The following is a 13,797-nucleotide window of genomic DNA, read 5'->3' on the forward strand; positions in this document are numbered from 1 at the left end:
AGAGTAACACATATGTCGATTTTCGAAAATCGATATCCGGATATCAATATATATATATATATATATATATATATATATATATATTTTTTTTTTTTTTTCATTTTTTAATATAAAGTTTAATACCTTTTAGTTTTATTTATTTTTTAATATTTTATTTAATTTTTAGAATATATATTAAAAGAGAAAAAATAAATAATACAAAAAATAATATAGTAAAGATAAAATAATTAAAATTAAAAAAATTAACTTTAATTAAAATTAAAAAATTGAAACAGAATAATATATATATATATATATATATATTAATTATATATATGCATAAAAATAATTAAAGTTAAAAAATAAATTAAATTAAAAGAATAATTAAATGTAAAATTATGAAAAATATTTATTCTGGTTTAATTTTTTTCTTTTTAGCTGAAGTTTGATTTTTTTGACTTTTAATTATCTATTTTTTTAATTTTAAATTTTTTATTTACTTTTTATTTTTGAAAGTTAATTGTTTTTAAATTTAGATGTTTCTTAATATATATATTAAAAGTAAAATAAAATATTAATATATATATATATATATATATATATATAAACTTTTGTTTTTATATAATGTATTAAAAAGTAAATAAAATTAAAAGTAATTAAACTTTAAATTTTTAAAAGAAAGTAAAAATGAAAAAAATATATATGTATACTGGGATTCGACTTCAGGTATATATATATATATATATATATATATATATATATATATATATATATATATATATATATATATATATATATTTTTTATTTTTTTTATTTTTTTTATTTATCGATATTTGAAAGTCTACGATTTTCACCGGATGTCGACGTATGGTTATATCTTTTACGGAAAGTTGACATTCGAAAACAGTTTTGGGGTCAGATATGTTACTCCATCAAATGGTCAAAGAATAATTTTAAAATTTAAAATATATTTTGGTGTAGAAGTAATTTTGGAAGTACAATAAAAAATTCCTTGTTGTAGGAACGTAAGTGAACTTGTTTTTAGGTTATTTTTGGGCCTCTAATTGGGCTTCCATTGCCCTTGCATAGGACCACTAACCCATGGAGATAGCAAGGGAAGATGTGTCCCACATCTTTGTAGCTTAGGTGCAATGGGAGATATGCATCTATAAATATAGTCTCTTCCCTCTCGTAAAATTTACCTTAAATTGAGTCATAATTGAAATAACTTTTGAGAATTCTTCTTGTTCTTTCAGATCTGAGAATAATTTTTTCATAAGATCTTCTTTAAGAAACTTCCCTTGGAAGCGGATTAATAGAGTTCCTTAAAGAAACTTGGAGGTTTAAGAGTTTGCCATTTCCCTTGATGTTTTCTATTACAAGGATGGAGAAGAGAGATGCATCAAAACGTTCTAACCAAAATCGAGTTGGTGAGAGAATTCAAAGAAAAAAATGATTTTGAAAATATAAAGAACATAAAGATTTTACTTTTTTGATCAATTTTGAAATTGTGTAATTTTAAGTAATCTAATTACTTATAAAATTCTTGACTTAATTTCTTTTGAATTTTTTTGACCCAACAACATATTTTATCGTAGAGTATTTTAAATTTTTTGTAGAAATAAATTATCCTCATAACATTCTCGATATAAGTAAGACTATAAAACTGTTTATTTGAATATTATTTATAAGAACAAAGTTTTAACCACTTTTGTTTTAGCACAAAGTCAGATTGACAAATAATTACCTAACAATTAATTATCCCTGCCAATATTGCATAATTCTCCTGTACTAGATCTTTAATGAATTAGAATTATAAAAGCTTAACTTTGGGTAAAAGAAAATGCGCATGATTAGAGACAGTATGACTGAACTATAAAATATAGATAAAAGAAGATTGATTTAAATCAAGATGTAAAAAAAAAATACTCACTTTGTCTTTTGTTTTCTTCATTTGCCAATCATAATCAATATTCAATGTCCCTCTGAAACAACTTATTAATCTTCTTGCTTCTTTTATAAAGAAAGCATTAAATCCCATTTTATATTTTTAAGATGTTTAAATGTTTCATAATTTTCAACAAACAAGGTGAAGTAAAAAGCAATTCAGTTTTGGATTTCTCTAACTAAAGTGGACCCACGACAAAGAAAAGTATAAGAGAGATGCTGGATGAAACAAAAACATACCAAATAGAACGCAACAAACTATTTGACTTACTTTTCATCATATCATAGCTGAATTTGTTCTTTAACTCCATCATAGTGTATTGGTTAATTAGGCAAATTCTTGGCTTTTCATGATTCATTACCTCCCTTCTCCCACACTTAACCAACTAACGCCAGCACTATACCTACTTTGCTACAACCATATCTTGTTTTTTGTGTCCTTGCACTTAAAGAAAAGAAATGCTTTTCCAGAGTAATCACTTCAATTTATAAATATGACCAATTCCATGAGCCACAACTGAAGTAGACTTTCGTTATTTCTACCTCAAAAACTTTCTAAGCATTGGAAGATAGAAGAATGAGTACGGCCAGGTTTATCAAGTGTGTAACAGTTGGAGATGGTGCTGTGGGAAAGACATGCATGCTCATATCCTATACCAGCAACACGTTCCCCACGGTATGTTTCTGTAAAATATATTTCCTACTAATGTAAGGAAGCTAATATTATTTTCTTTTCTTTTCTCTCCAAGGATTATGTTCCAACAGTGTTTGACAATTTTAGTGCTAATGTAACGGTGGATGGTAGTACGGTGAATCTTGGTTTATGGGATACTGCAGGTTCGTCACCCTTCTTTCTTAACTTAACTTCTATATTTTATTTTCTTGGAAATAATAATCAAGTGTGATTCAAAGTCCCACGTTACGTGGAAAACACAAAATTAAACACTATATAAGATATAAGATGAAAAACTCATAATCTATTATCTTCAGGTTTTAGGATAAAAGTGGTGTCGAATATCTTATATGTATACGATCAATGTCATATATACATAACTACGATCTCTCTGTATTATAATTCATATATAATGAGAACAAAAATCTCAACATACTTTAACGATGAAGATAATTGGTGATTTGGAATAAAATTTTGATTGTAGGACAAGAAGATTACAACAGGCTAAGGCCTTTAAGCTATAGAGGAGCTGATGTGTTTTTGTTGTGCTATTCTCTCATCAGCAAAGCCAGTTATGAGAACATTTCCAAAAAGGTTGTTTGTAACTTCACTTAGTTTTCAGATTTGTTTTGTCAAATAATTGAAATAAACATGCGCATTCATGTTGGATTCTTGACAAGCAGTGGATACCTGAGCTCAGACATTATGCTCCAAATGTGCCTATAGTGCTGGTGGGAACAAAACTAGGTAAGCTAAATTTCATTCGAGTACCATAACAATCGTCATCATGGGTTCACAAGTAACCATTTTTTCACTTTTTTGTTTTACTTTTTTTGCTTTTATGGGAAAAATGTGAAATTGGGTATACCATTTGTTCTATTGAATGTTGTGACTCGTGTCATGGCAGAAAACAGAGGAAGTAACAAGAGTTACTAAACATAGTTTTCCAACTTTTGTTTTATTTTACGCAATATATAGCGTAGTTTGATAGCTTCATGTGTACAGAAATCATCAAATATATTTTAAAATTTGATCCATTAGTGCTTACACAGCACGCAAATTCGTCAATGGACTTCAAACCTAACACAAGTTTCCATTTAAATCTTATGTATGAACAGATTTGCGAGATGACAAGCAGTTTCTGATTGATCATCCCGGAGTCACACGAATTACCACTGCTCAGGCATGTTCTCATAAAATTGAAAAAAAAAGGGTCATTCTTAAACTGCAATTACTACTTTGCATGCATAACGGTTTAACAATGATTGCTGTGAACAGGGTGAAGAATTGAAGAAAATGATTGGTGCAGTCACATATATTGAGTGCAGCTCCAAAACACAGCAGGTGAATTTCATATTGAACTACTTTGAGCCATGTTTTTTTTTTTTACGTGAACCCAAGTTATTCTCTGAGATGAAGTTAAATGATAAAATTGTTTGAAACATCATAGTAATGAATAGTATGATGTATCTGTATGAAGAAAAATGCAAAGTCATGAACTGGTGATCTGTGTTTGTTTTTTTGCAGAATGTGAAGACAGTTTTTGATGCTGCAATAAAGGTGGCATTGAGGCCACCAAAGCCAAAGAAGAAACCACGCAAGAAAAGGACCTGTTTTTTCCTCTAATATTTCATATTCATCCAACTCATTTATATAGCATTATTGAAGCTCAATGTTTTTAGTCTTTGTGATCCATATATATATATAAAGAGCCTATGAGTTTATGGACTATTTCTGAGAAGAACTTTAGGTTCCTATCAAATGAGAACTTTTAGTATTGCATTCTTCAATTAATTATTTCATTTTTCAATATCCAATTATGGTTATGTATTTTAGTACTTTTATTGTACAAAAAGAGACCCCTCATTTGAATTGGGAATCCCCTTTTGCAATTTCTCAATGTCTGTTTCTAGTTTTTACCCTGTTTCGTGTACTTGGCTTCGGTCACGTTCACAAAATCAGCCAATGACCAACGTTTTATTTTATTTTTTCTGAAAAGCAATAAACCAATAAGTGGTGTTGTAGGGATTTTCGGAATGCTGCATGCAATACAAGCCTCAAAGTCATGAAAAAAAGTGGGACACATCCATCTATTTTCATAAACCTGAGAGAATTTATTATTTATCTTTACAAATGATAAATATGAAGTTAAAATTTGTGTTTGGTCCATCATCAAGTCATCAGATTTATGCTGACAAAAAAAAAAATGACGTAAAGAATGTTTGATGACATTTTTATAAATAAGAGTTACTTGTTTATATTAGAAGTTATAGAATTCAAAGTAAAGTTATTTAAATTAGAACATAGTTTCTTTTTCCAGGTTGCATTTGCATGATTACTAATAAAAGTGTGCTTTCAATTCAATTTGTAACGTTTTTGAGTTTCAGGATTTTTTTTCAAACAAATCCTACAAAACTGCTACTTTTTCTACTGAACAAAACGCACTCGGTTACACTGAACTGAGCCTGTTGATATATTCAAAACTATACAATATTGAATAATAAGGAAATATTATCGTTACTTTACTTTTGATTCTAGCTAAATAGCTATAGAAATTTAAGATAAAGGATATATCACATCTATTTAATAGAAGTTGTGGTACTTGCACAAATTTAATTTTCTGAGTGACTTGTGTGAGAAAGCTTTTTCCACCGAACTTGAACCAAAAAGGGGAAGCAATCTTCTTACAAACTTTACTGATCATTTGGCGATAGCATATATTATGAGTTTTCCCATATAGGAAAAACAAATTCACGTTCATTAATTTATAAGACAAATGATAACAAAAATGTATAAGATTACAGCTTTTCAAGAGTTGGTAGAGAAGGACAAAAGATTTATAAAATTGTACCAAACTCAATATTAACGAGCTAATTTAATCTATTATAAATGCAAATAATTTGGATTGAAATTAAATTTAAATTTATATTTAAAAAAAACTAGTTTTCACTTTTAAAGCTCGTGATTGGAATCTAAATCTACACGTTCTAAAAAAATAGTTTGAATGATTATAAATTGATTCGATACTGATTTTAAAATTGGTATTTTTACTTTAAATTGATTTTAAATCTTAAATAATTTAAGGCTTAATTACTCGAATGGTACGTAGAGATGTGTTAATCTGGTATCTGTTTTTTGAAAAAGTGTTAATTGCATCATAACTTTTGAAAAATGTTTCAATTAGGTCTCTTTCAGATAGAAGTGACTAATGTCGCGTGCCACGTATCAATATGTGATATTTTTTATAAATATTTTTTAATTTTGTATTTGTAAAAAAAATGTCACATGTCAGGTTCCTGGTGTGACACATGACATTGTCAGTGCCACAAGCAATGCCACATGTCACTGTTACCATCAAATGTCATTGTCTTTATTTCAATTTAACCCCCCTATATGTTTTATTGATCCAATTTAGTCCTTACTTATGTATTCCTGATTCAATTTTGACCCAATTTTTTTTAATAATTAAAATATTTTTTTAATCCATTTTTGATAAGATTAAAACTAATTAATAAAAAGAAATATTAGTATAATATTCATGCAAATAAAAAAAATTGGTTTAAAATTAGTGAGAGACAATATTGTTCTATTTTGAAAATAAAAGTAATAACTAACAAAACATAAGCTAATAATATACAATAATGTAATATGTTAAAAAGTCATTTTTAATAAAAAAATATTAGTATAACGTTATACAAATAATAAATTTGATTTGAAATTGGAGAGAAACAATGTAAATATCAGTACATAATTTAATAAAAACATTTATACTTAATTTTAATCTTATAAAAAATGAATTAAAAAAATTTTAATTATTAAAAAAATGGGACAAAATTGAATCAGAGATACCTAAGTAGGGACTAAATTGAATCAAGAAGACATATACGGGAAAACAATTAAAATTAACAAATGACATTTGATAGTGACATTGACAATACCACGTGTTATACCAGGAACCTAACATGTGGCAATTTTTTTTTTTTGCAAAATAAATAAAAATGTAAAAACAATTTAAAAATTTTTAAAAAAATAACAAAAAATTTAAAAAATTTAAAAAATCACATATTGACACGTGGCACGCTGTTAACGACCTTAATAATTTCTGTTTGAAAGATACCTAATTGAAATATTTTTTTCAAAAGTTAAGGTGCAATTGACACTTCTTTAAAAACGAATACCAGATTGACACACATTTACCAAAGTGGGTATCATCCGAGTAATTAAATCATAATTTAAAATCAAGATAACAAATGTATCTTTTCTAACATATATGAAAGTAGACACCCCTAAAATTGACCTTTATATCAATATCTAATTTTTCCACACTTGTCAAATGTTTTGGTTTTTTTTGTCATTCCTTTGTTTTAACTCTTTTAACTCTTCTTACTCAGTTTTGAGACTCATCTTTTAGGGTTTCGAGGCTTCTGAGGATATTGAATGTTCCTTTGTCTTTTCCTTCTCACTGAATACATTTTCCGCTCTTCCATTTTTTAATTCCAAGAAAACAATGATTCAATTATTACAAGATTGGTTGTCGTCTCATACTTTTAATTTTGTTTTTCCCCAGTATTTTTTTTCTAATTTTAATCGGATAAGGTGAACTTTTTGGAGAAAATTTTGTCGTTTTCACGAGAAACTTTTGGTTTTGAATTTTTCAAGCATCGAGAAATAAGGCTCGGGAATAAGGATTTATGGTCGTTTATCAAAGGAGAATAGAAAATATTCGATTTTTAGTCTTTTTTTATGTTTCAAATGTTTAACCTATATGAAAACAAACACCCATAGAATTGACTCTTATATCCATATCTAATTTTTTGACTAGTGTCAAATCTCTTTGTTTTGTGGTCATGCCTCTCTTCTAATTCTTTTAACTCTTCTCGCTAAGTTTTGGGACTCATCTTTTAGGATTTGGAGGATTTTGAAAGAGCGACAGAAACCAAAATCGTCTATTACTTTAAAGCCTAATACTTTAAGGGTTAAATATGTTTTTGGTCCCTCAAGTTTAAGTGAATTTTGGAATTAGTCCTTCATCAAAACTTTATACCAATTTAGTCCTTCATCTTTCAAAATGCGTGAATTTAGTCCTTTTAACCAAATTTTGTTAAGTTTATCTGACGTTTCAAGTACATTTCATGATAGTATTTAAGTTAACATTGAAGTAAAAATGTGTCAAACAGTGTAAATAATTTAAATACTATAATGAAATACGCTTAAAACATTAGATAAACTTAACAAAATTTGGTTAAAAGAACTAAATTCATACATTTTGAAAGATGAAAGACTAAATTGGTCAAAAGTTTTGATGAAGAACTAATTCCAAATGTCGCTGAAACTTGAGGAAGTAAAAACATATTTAATCCATAAAGACTAAAAACATAGTTAATATATATATATATATATATATATATATATATATATATATATATATATATTGTAGAGAGAGAAACCGGAAAATGATGATATCCTTCACATAATATGAATTTGGAAGTCTTTGAGGTGATGATTGTATTTGTTGATGATAACATGTGGAGATGATGGTTGATGCAGATGAAAATGGATGTTCAGGAATGAGGTGTGACGTGTGAGGGATTTTCAAATGGCAGAGATGTATCCAAATCACTGAGTCAAATCGAGGCATGCATGAATCAAAGATGAGAGAGCAAACACTGTTGTTATGAAAGCACACGCAAAGCAATTTGCAACTGTGCCTTCTAATCTGCAACCATTTCCTATTCTCTTGTCTTCATCTCAGTTCAAGACAAAAACTACCATTTTCTCTGAAAACGTTAGCATCATTCCCTTTCTGGCCACACCCTTTTTCTTCTTCCGCACAAGCTTCACTTCCAAATCACTTTTTCCACTTCTTTTTCTTAATTACTCCTAAATCTCTCAATTCTTTTAAGATTTTATTTATGTCTCTAAAATTGAATTTCTTTTCCTAACAGAGATTACTTCAAAAAAATATTTTATTAAAAAAATATTTTATTAATGATTAATTTTAGTAATAAAAAATTATTAATTACTTTAGTAACAAATTTAGATACTAATTTACAAAATAAAAATTATTGGTAATTTCTAAATTGTTTATTATAATGAATTAATTTCTAAATTAGTTACTAATATTAACTATTAATTTTTTGTTATCAAAATAATTGATCTCTAACTTTGTATTTGAATTTGCTACTAATAGAAAAAATTTAAAGACAAATTCTTTTAATAACTAAATCCTTAATAATTAAAGTTAGGAACTAATTCATTATAATAATTAATTTAAAAACTATTTTAATTATCATAAATTTTTAATTTATAAATTGATATGGTACCGAGATTTTTTTGTACAGTGATTTAATAGCAAATGTTTAAAGAGTGATAAAAATATATATTAATTTAAAAAACGTGAAGAACATTCTAAAATAATTCATAAAAGTATTTAATGTGAAACAGTAAAATACAATTGTAGAAATAATATTGATTATTTACTTCAACTAACAATTTTTTTTTTTTTTAAATTAACCTGTTAAAAAGGTATACATATATAATTTTATACGATTTTTAATAAACATCTCTAACCCTGTGTTTTTATAAGTGGAGATATATATTGTCAAAGACGAAAAGTAAGCGAATAATGATGCAATAAAATCAATAAAACACGATAAACGAAAATGCTTTTTTATTTCAAACTTTCTTTTCATCATACATAAGAAGATTTGTGCCGTAAGTGAATAGTGATTATAATTTTATAAATTAAATATATTTTTAGTTTCTTGAAAATTGGAATTAGTTATTTTTTTAAGCTTTGACTTAATTTAGTCTAATTCTAGAAATGTATGAATTTACTTTTTTTAATCAAATTTTGTTAAGTTTATTTGATATTTCAAACATGTTTCTCAGTTAACATTGAAACATAAATGTGTTAAACAGATATAAACAACTCAAATGCTATCATAAAATTTTGAAACGTCAAATAGTCAAATAAGCTAAATAAAAAAAATTTTGTTAAAAGGATAATATCGACACATTTCTAAAATTAAAAAACTAGATTGAGTCAAAATTTCAAAGAGGACTAATTCTAATTTTGACTAGTTAACCCTTATTTTATATATAAAATTATATATTAATTGTATTTAATTATATATATATATATATATATATAATGTTTTTATATATTTTATATTATAATAAATATATATAATTAAAATAGTAAAATCATTTAAATTTTAATATATTTTAATTTTTAATTTTAAATATTTTTTAATGAAAATTATAATAATTTTCCTTCAAATATATATATATATATATATATATATATATATATACTATAATAATATACACTTTTTTTGACAAACTATACAAACTATAACATTTTTAATATATCAAAATTATTTCATTAGTCAATGACTTCATAATTTTCATCTTAAATTCTCTCATTTCTCTATCATTTTTCCTTTAATCCAAATAACCAAACTTTCTTTTCAAATCTTCTTAATGTTATTTTTGCTTGAGATGCATTTAGTATTTGCAAGGAATGACAAAGATGGATTAAGAACTAAGATGATATTCGTTTTAGTGGGTGTGAGAACAAGGAAATGTAATTATTTGCGGGATGGGTGATATTTCAATCCCACATTCATGGAGGTGATTTTTAATCACTCACAAACTTTCAGAAACATTAATTTAAATCCCCTTATCATTTCCAAATCTCTTAAAAAAACAAAATACAATTCAATTTCAAATCCACTTAAATCCATCTAGTTCCCCTGCATCCTCTCTTGAATTCGCGGTAAAAAATGAGTGTACGAAGTATTGATTGGATTTTAGATCGAAGAAGTTAATGATTCAAACACATGATATAACTCACTTAACAAACCAATCACTTATCATTAAGCTTCTGAGAAAAGAAATATTTGAAACAAGTTAAATGGTAGCGTAAAAACGATATAGTTTTGACAAACAGATCACTCACTAAAGTTTGAAAGACTACAATTTTCTAGGATATGTGGTTTACATCATAAATTTTAGAAGAAAAATGTATTTTTGACAAAGGAAATGAAACTTTGACAAACAAATTTTTTGACAACTTACAAAAACAAGTATATAATCCGCAAGTAAAACTATCGTGGCAACTGAAGAAGGAGCGTGGAACAGTAGTGCATCTCAAAAAGTGGCAGAAAATGGGAGAATCATGACCTCACATAAACCGCCAAGAAAAATTATCTCTCCCTCTTTTCTATTTATTAATGCACATTTATCTTAATTTTCAATTTACATTTTTATGAATTATGTTTTTAGCTAATATCATTAAAATAATCCATTCTATCATGTAAATCATATTTTGATGATATTATTTTTGCTTTATTTTCTTTTTGATCGGCTATTGTATTTGCTTTATTTTGTACAAAATGTATAAATTTTTTATGTGTATTTATTTTCTTAATTTTGTCTATAGAATTTATCGTATGTTATTACTTGGAGTAAAAGCATTATATAGTGTCCAAAGTAAGATATGGTGTGTTAAACAATGTATCCATAAAATGAAAATACAAATATCCTGGTCAACCAAGACACGATTTCTATACTTTGAGAGACCTACACTCAACTAGTCATTTATGAACCATATTGCAAACCCTGTAACAATAACTATATGTAGGGACAAAAGGGAACAACCAAACGAAAACATAGAAAACTAAATATCTAAATCATGTTTTCCTTCTCCAGCTTCACTTCCTTATATCTGCAAAAAATACAAAAAAAGAAAAAGAAAGAATGAAGTAAGTTTCCAGTTAATTAACAAAAAACAATTGAAAAAAATGCATTTACACATGATTAACATGGAAGGTTTGAAAAAAAGTTGCAGTGTTTAACGAAAGTCCAGACCAGATAATAGTAAGCACCATGCTGCAGCGGATGGAGGGTAATGCCCCAGTCGTCGGTGGGGACAGGGCCGGAAGAGTGGATAAGCACGGCTTCATCTCCAAAGGCTTGGCGCACGTTGAAGGGTCCCATCATTACCTCAAATGCAACATCGTTAATGAAAACTATACATTTTGCTCTATCTCCTGTAACCTCATCACCAACACCTACACCTGACACAAAACGAATCATCTCTCATGTGCCACTCCAAAACCCAATCAACCCATGCACACGTCCATCTACATCAACACTACACCACATATACCCTAATCACACAACTACTCCTTACCTAATAAATATGCACTACATAACATAAGAAACTTTTATTTAAACTTACTTTTCCTTACACACATTTTTTTTTAAAAAATTGATTAAGAAAAATAATGGTGTAACTTCTTCAATTACTTTCTCCTTTCCAACATGTATATTACCTTGAAGTTGGGTGATTGGACATGGAAGAGTTGAGATTGGGGGAACACTTGTTGTTGATCTTAAAGCCTTTTCCTGATCTTGGTCTTTCTTTGAGAAGGTTCCATGGTTGATGATCTCGTTGAGAAAAAAACCACTGCTAGGTCCAACATTTGGTTGAGATTGCATGATATTGTTGGAGAAGTGAGGGACAGGAAATCCATGCGTTGTGATGGTATTGTTAAATATTACGCCTTGATCATTGTTGTGCAAAGGGAATGAGAAAGACTGAATCGCTGGTGGCAGCAAAGTGGTGTTATTGTGGTTGTGAGACTGAAAATAAGTCTGATTCACAGAAGCAGTGGGGGAATTAGGAACTGCATCATTGACATTTGAGAAGCCAAAGGAGATGGCATTTGGGTGCACCAATTCTTTTGAGTAGGATTTGTCAGAGGAAGAGGATGAGGTTGAAGATGGTGTGATTTGAGGGATTTCTCTTTCTGTGTTGTGGTTCTTTGAGTTTTGGATGTGGCGGAGCTTGTTCTTGCTCCTGGATTTGCGATTCTGGAACCAGTAGAAGACATTTGCATCACCAACTTGGCCATACTCCTGCAACTGCACCCGGATCTTCCTTATCTCATCCCTTGGGGGATTCACCATCCCAGAATTGAAGATGGCTTCTAGAATGCGAATTTGCTCGGGCTTTGGATTCCATCTTGCCTTTGGTTCTGGACCTTTCTCTTCGTTTCCTACAAATGCACACCACAAACAAAATAAATTAAATTTCCAAAACACACGAATTGAAAATGTCAATCGTTTGGTTTAGAGTTAAACTCTCTTTGCACCATGAAAAGGTGAGCGTAACCATCTAGTCTGAAAAAAAAGAAGCGATCTTTGAAACATCACTATTAGGAACCTGGAGTATAAGGGCTTCTTTGGCATCCAGTGGACAACACAGAAGAGTTGTTGTCATGCTGCCATTGGTTTTGGGAATTGCAAGGCTTGGATTTGAACATGCTTGGCCAGTGTTTATTGGAAGAAGACATGATGACGATGATGTTGATGTTGACGGAGGAAGTGTCTGAACTGAATCCACTACGTACGCAACATATCTCTTCTTATATAGCCTTTCCACCTACCCAGCGTAGTTGTGTCTGTTAACATTCTATCCGAACGATGATAACAGTAATCATAAAAATAAACTTCATTAATAAAAACAAAAACAAATCTATCAGTATCACTCTCAAGTCACAGATTAGTTGTGTCTCTTAACATCGTATCCGAATGATAATCACAGTAACAATAACAATAATCATAAAAAATAAACTTCATTAAAAAAAACAAATCTATCAGTATCACTTTCAAGTCACATATCGCATGCATGCGGAGAAATGAATGATATACACAGCAGGAATCGCATGATATGTGTAATGTAAAAACTAGAAGAAGAAGAAAAAGAAAACCATATATGTCTATACCTTGCTTTTGCTTACACTTTTACAGGAACGTGAGGTTCGTCGGAAGCTAATGGATAGAAATAAATGATTGAAGGATGTTAATGATAGAAATAGATGATTGAAGGGTGTTAATGGTAGGCCATTGAAGAGGAAAGGGAAAGAGAAAAAGGGTGAGAAGGGGAAGCGAAGGGGTTGATTATTGTAATGGAAGAGTTGTTGCAGGAATAAATATGGGTGGGGGTTTCAAAGTGAAGAAAATGGTGTGTTGTGTGATTGGAAAGCGGTGGTGGTGGGTTAGTAATTGCAACTTATTTCGATTAATTTGGGCAAACAAAGAAACGGAGTTTTTGGATTGACTCGAGGGATCTATTTATTATCCGTTACATATCTCCCATTTTGACTCAAATTCCTCATTATGTCTAG

General features: G+C 28.7%; 2 protein-coding genes across 3 annotated transcripts; one reads left to right on the forward strand and one right to left on the reverse strand.

Moving 5' to 3' along the window:
- Positions 1–2,413: 2,413 nt before the first annotated feature.
- Positions 2,414–4,478, forward strand: LOC114179020 (rac-like GTP-binding protein RAC13). Its single transcript, XM_028065202.1, has 7 exons — positions 2,414–2,602; positions 2,676–2,763; positions 3,084–3,193; positions 3,283–3,346; positions 3,718–3,782; positions 3,878–3,943; positions 4,127–4,478. The coding sequence occupies exons 1-7, from the start codon at positions 2,504–2,506 to the stop codon at positions 4,223–4,225; spliced, it is 591 nt and encodes a 196-aa protein (XP_027921003.1). The 5' UTR covers positions 2,414–2,503; the 3' UTR covers positions 4,226–4,478.
- Positions 4,479–11,103: 6,625 nt separating this feature from the next.
- On the reverse strand, positions 11,104–13,581 carry LOC114179763 (WUSCHEL-related homeobox 9-like). Of its 2 annotated transcripts, none has more exons than XM_028066210.1 (5): positions 13,396–13,581; positions 12,834–13,052; positions 11,941–12,666; positions 11,474–11,682; positions 11,104–11,330 (listed from the first exon to the last, which is right to left on the reverse strand). In XM_028066210.1, exons 2-5 carry the CDS (start codon positions 12,961–12,963, stop codon positions 11,325–11,327), a joined length of 1,071 nt encoding a protein of 356 aa, XP_027922011.1. In that variant the 5' UTR covers positions 12,964–13,052; positions 13,396–13,581; the 3' UTR covers positions 11,104–11,324. The 2 variants fall into 2 exon arrangements, with proteins under 2 accessions (XP_027922011.1, XP_027922010.1); XM_028066209.1 differs by having other exon boundaries at positions 12,834–13,082.
- Between the last annotated feature and the right edge of the window lie 216 nt (positions 13,582–13,797).

Source organism: Vigna unguiculata, chromosome 3, assembly GCF_004118075.2.
Source record: "Vigna unguiculata cultivar IT97K-499-35 chromosome 3, ASM411807v1, whole genome shotgun sequence".
NCBI lineage: Eukaryota > Viridiplantae > Streptophyta > Magnoliopsida > Fabales > Fabaceae > Vigna > Vigna unguiculata.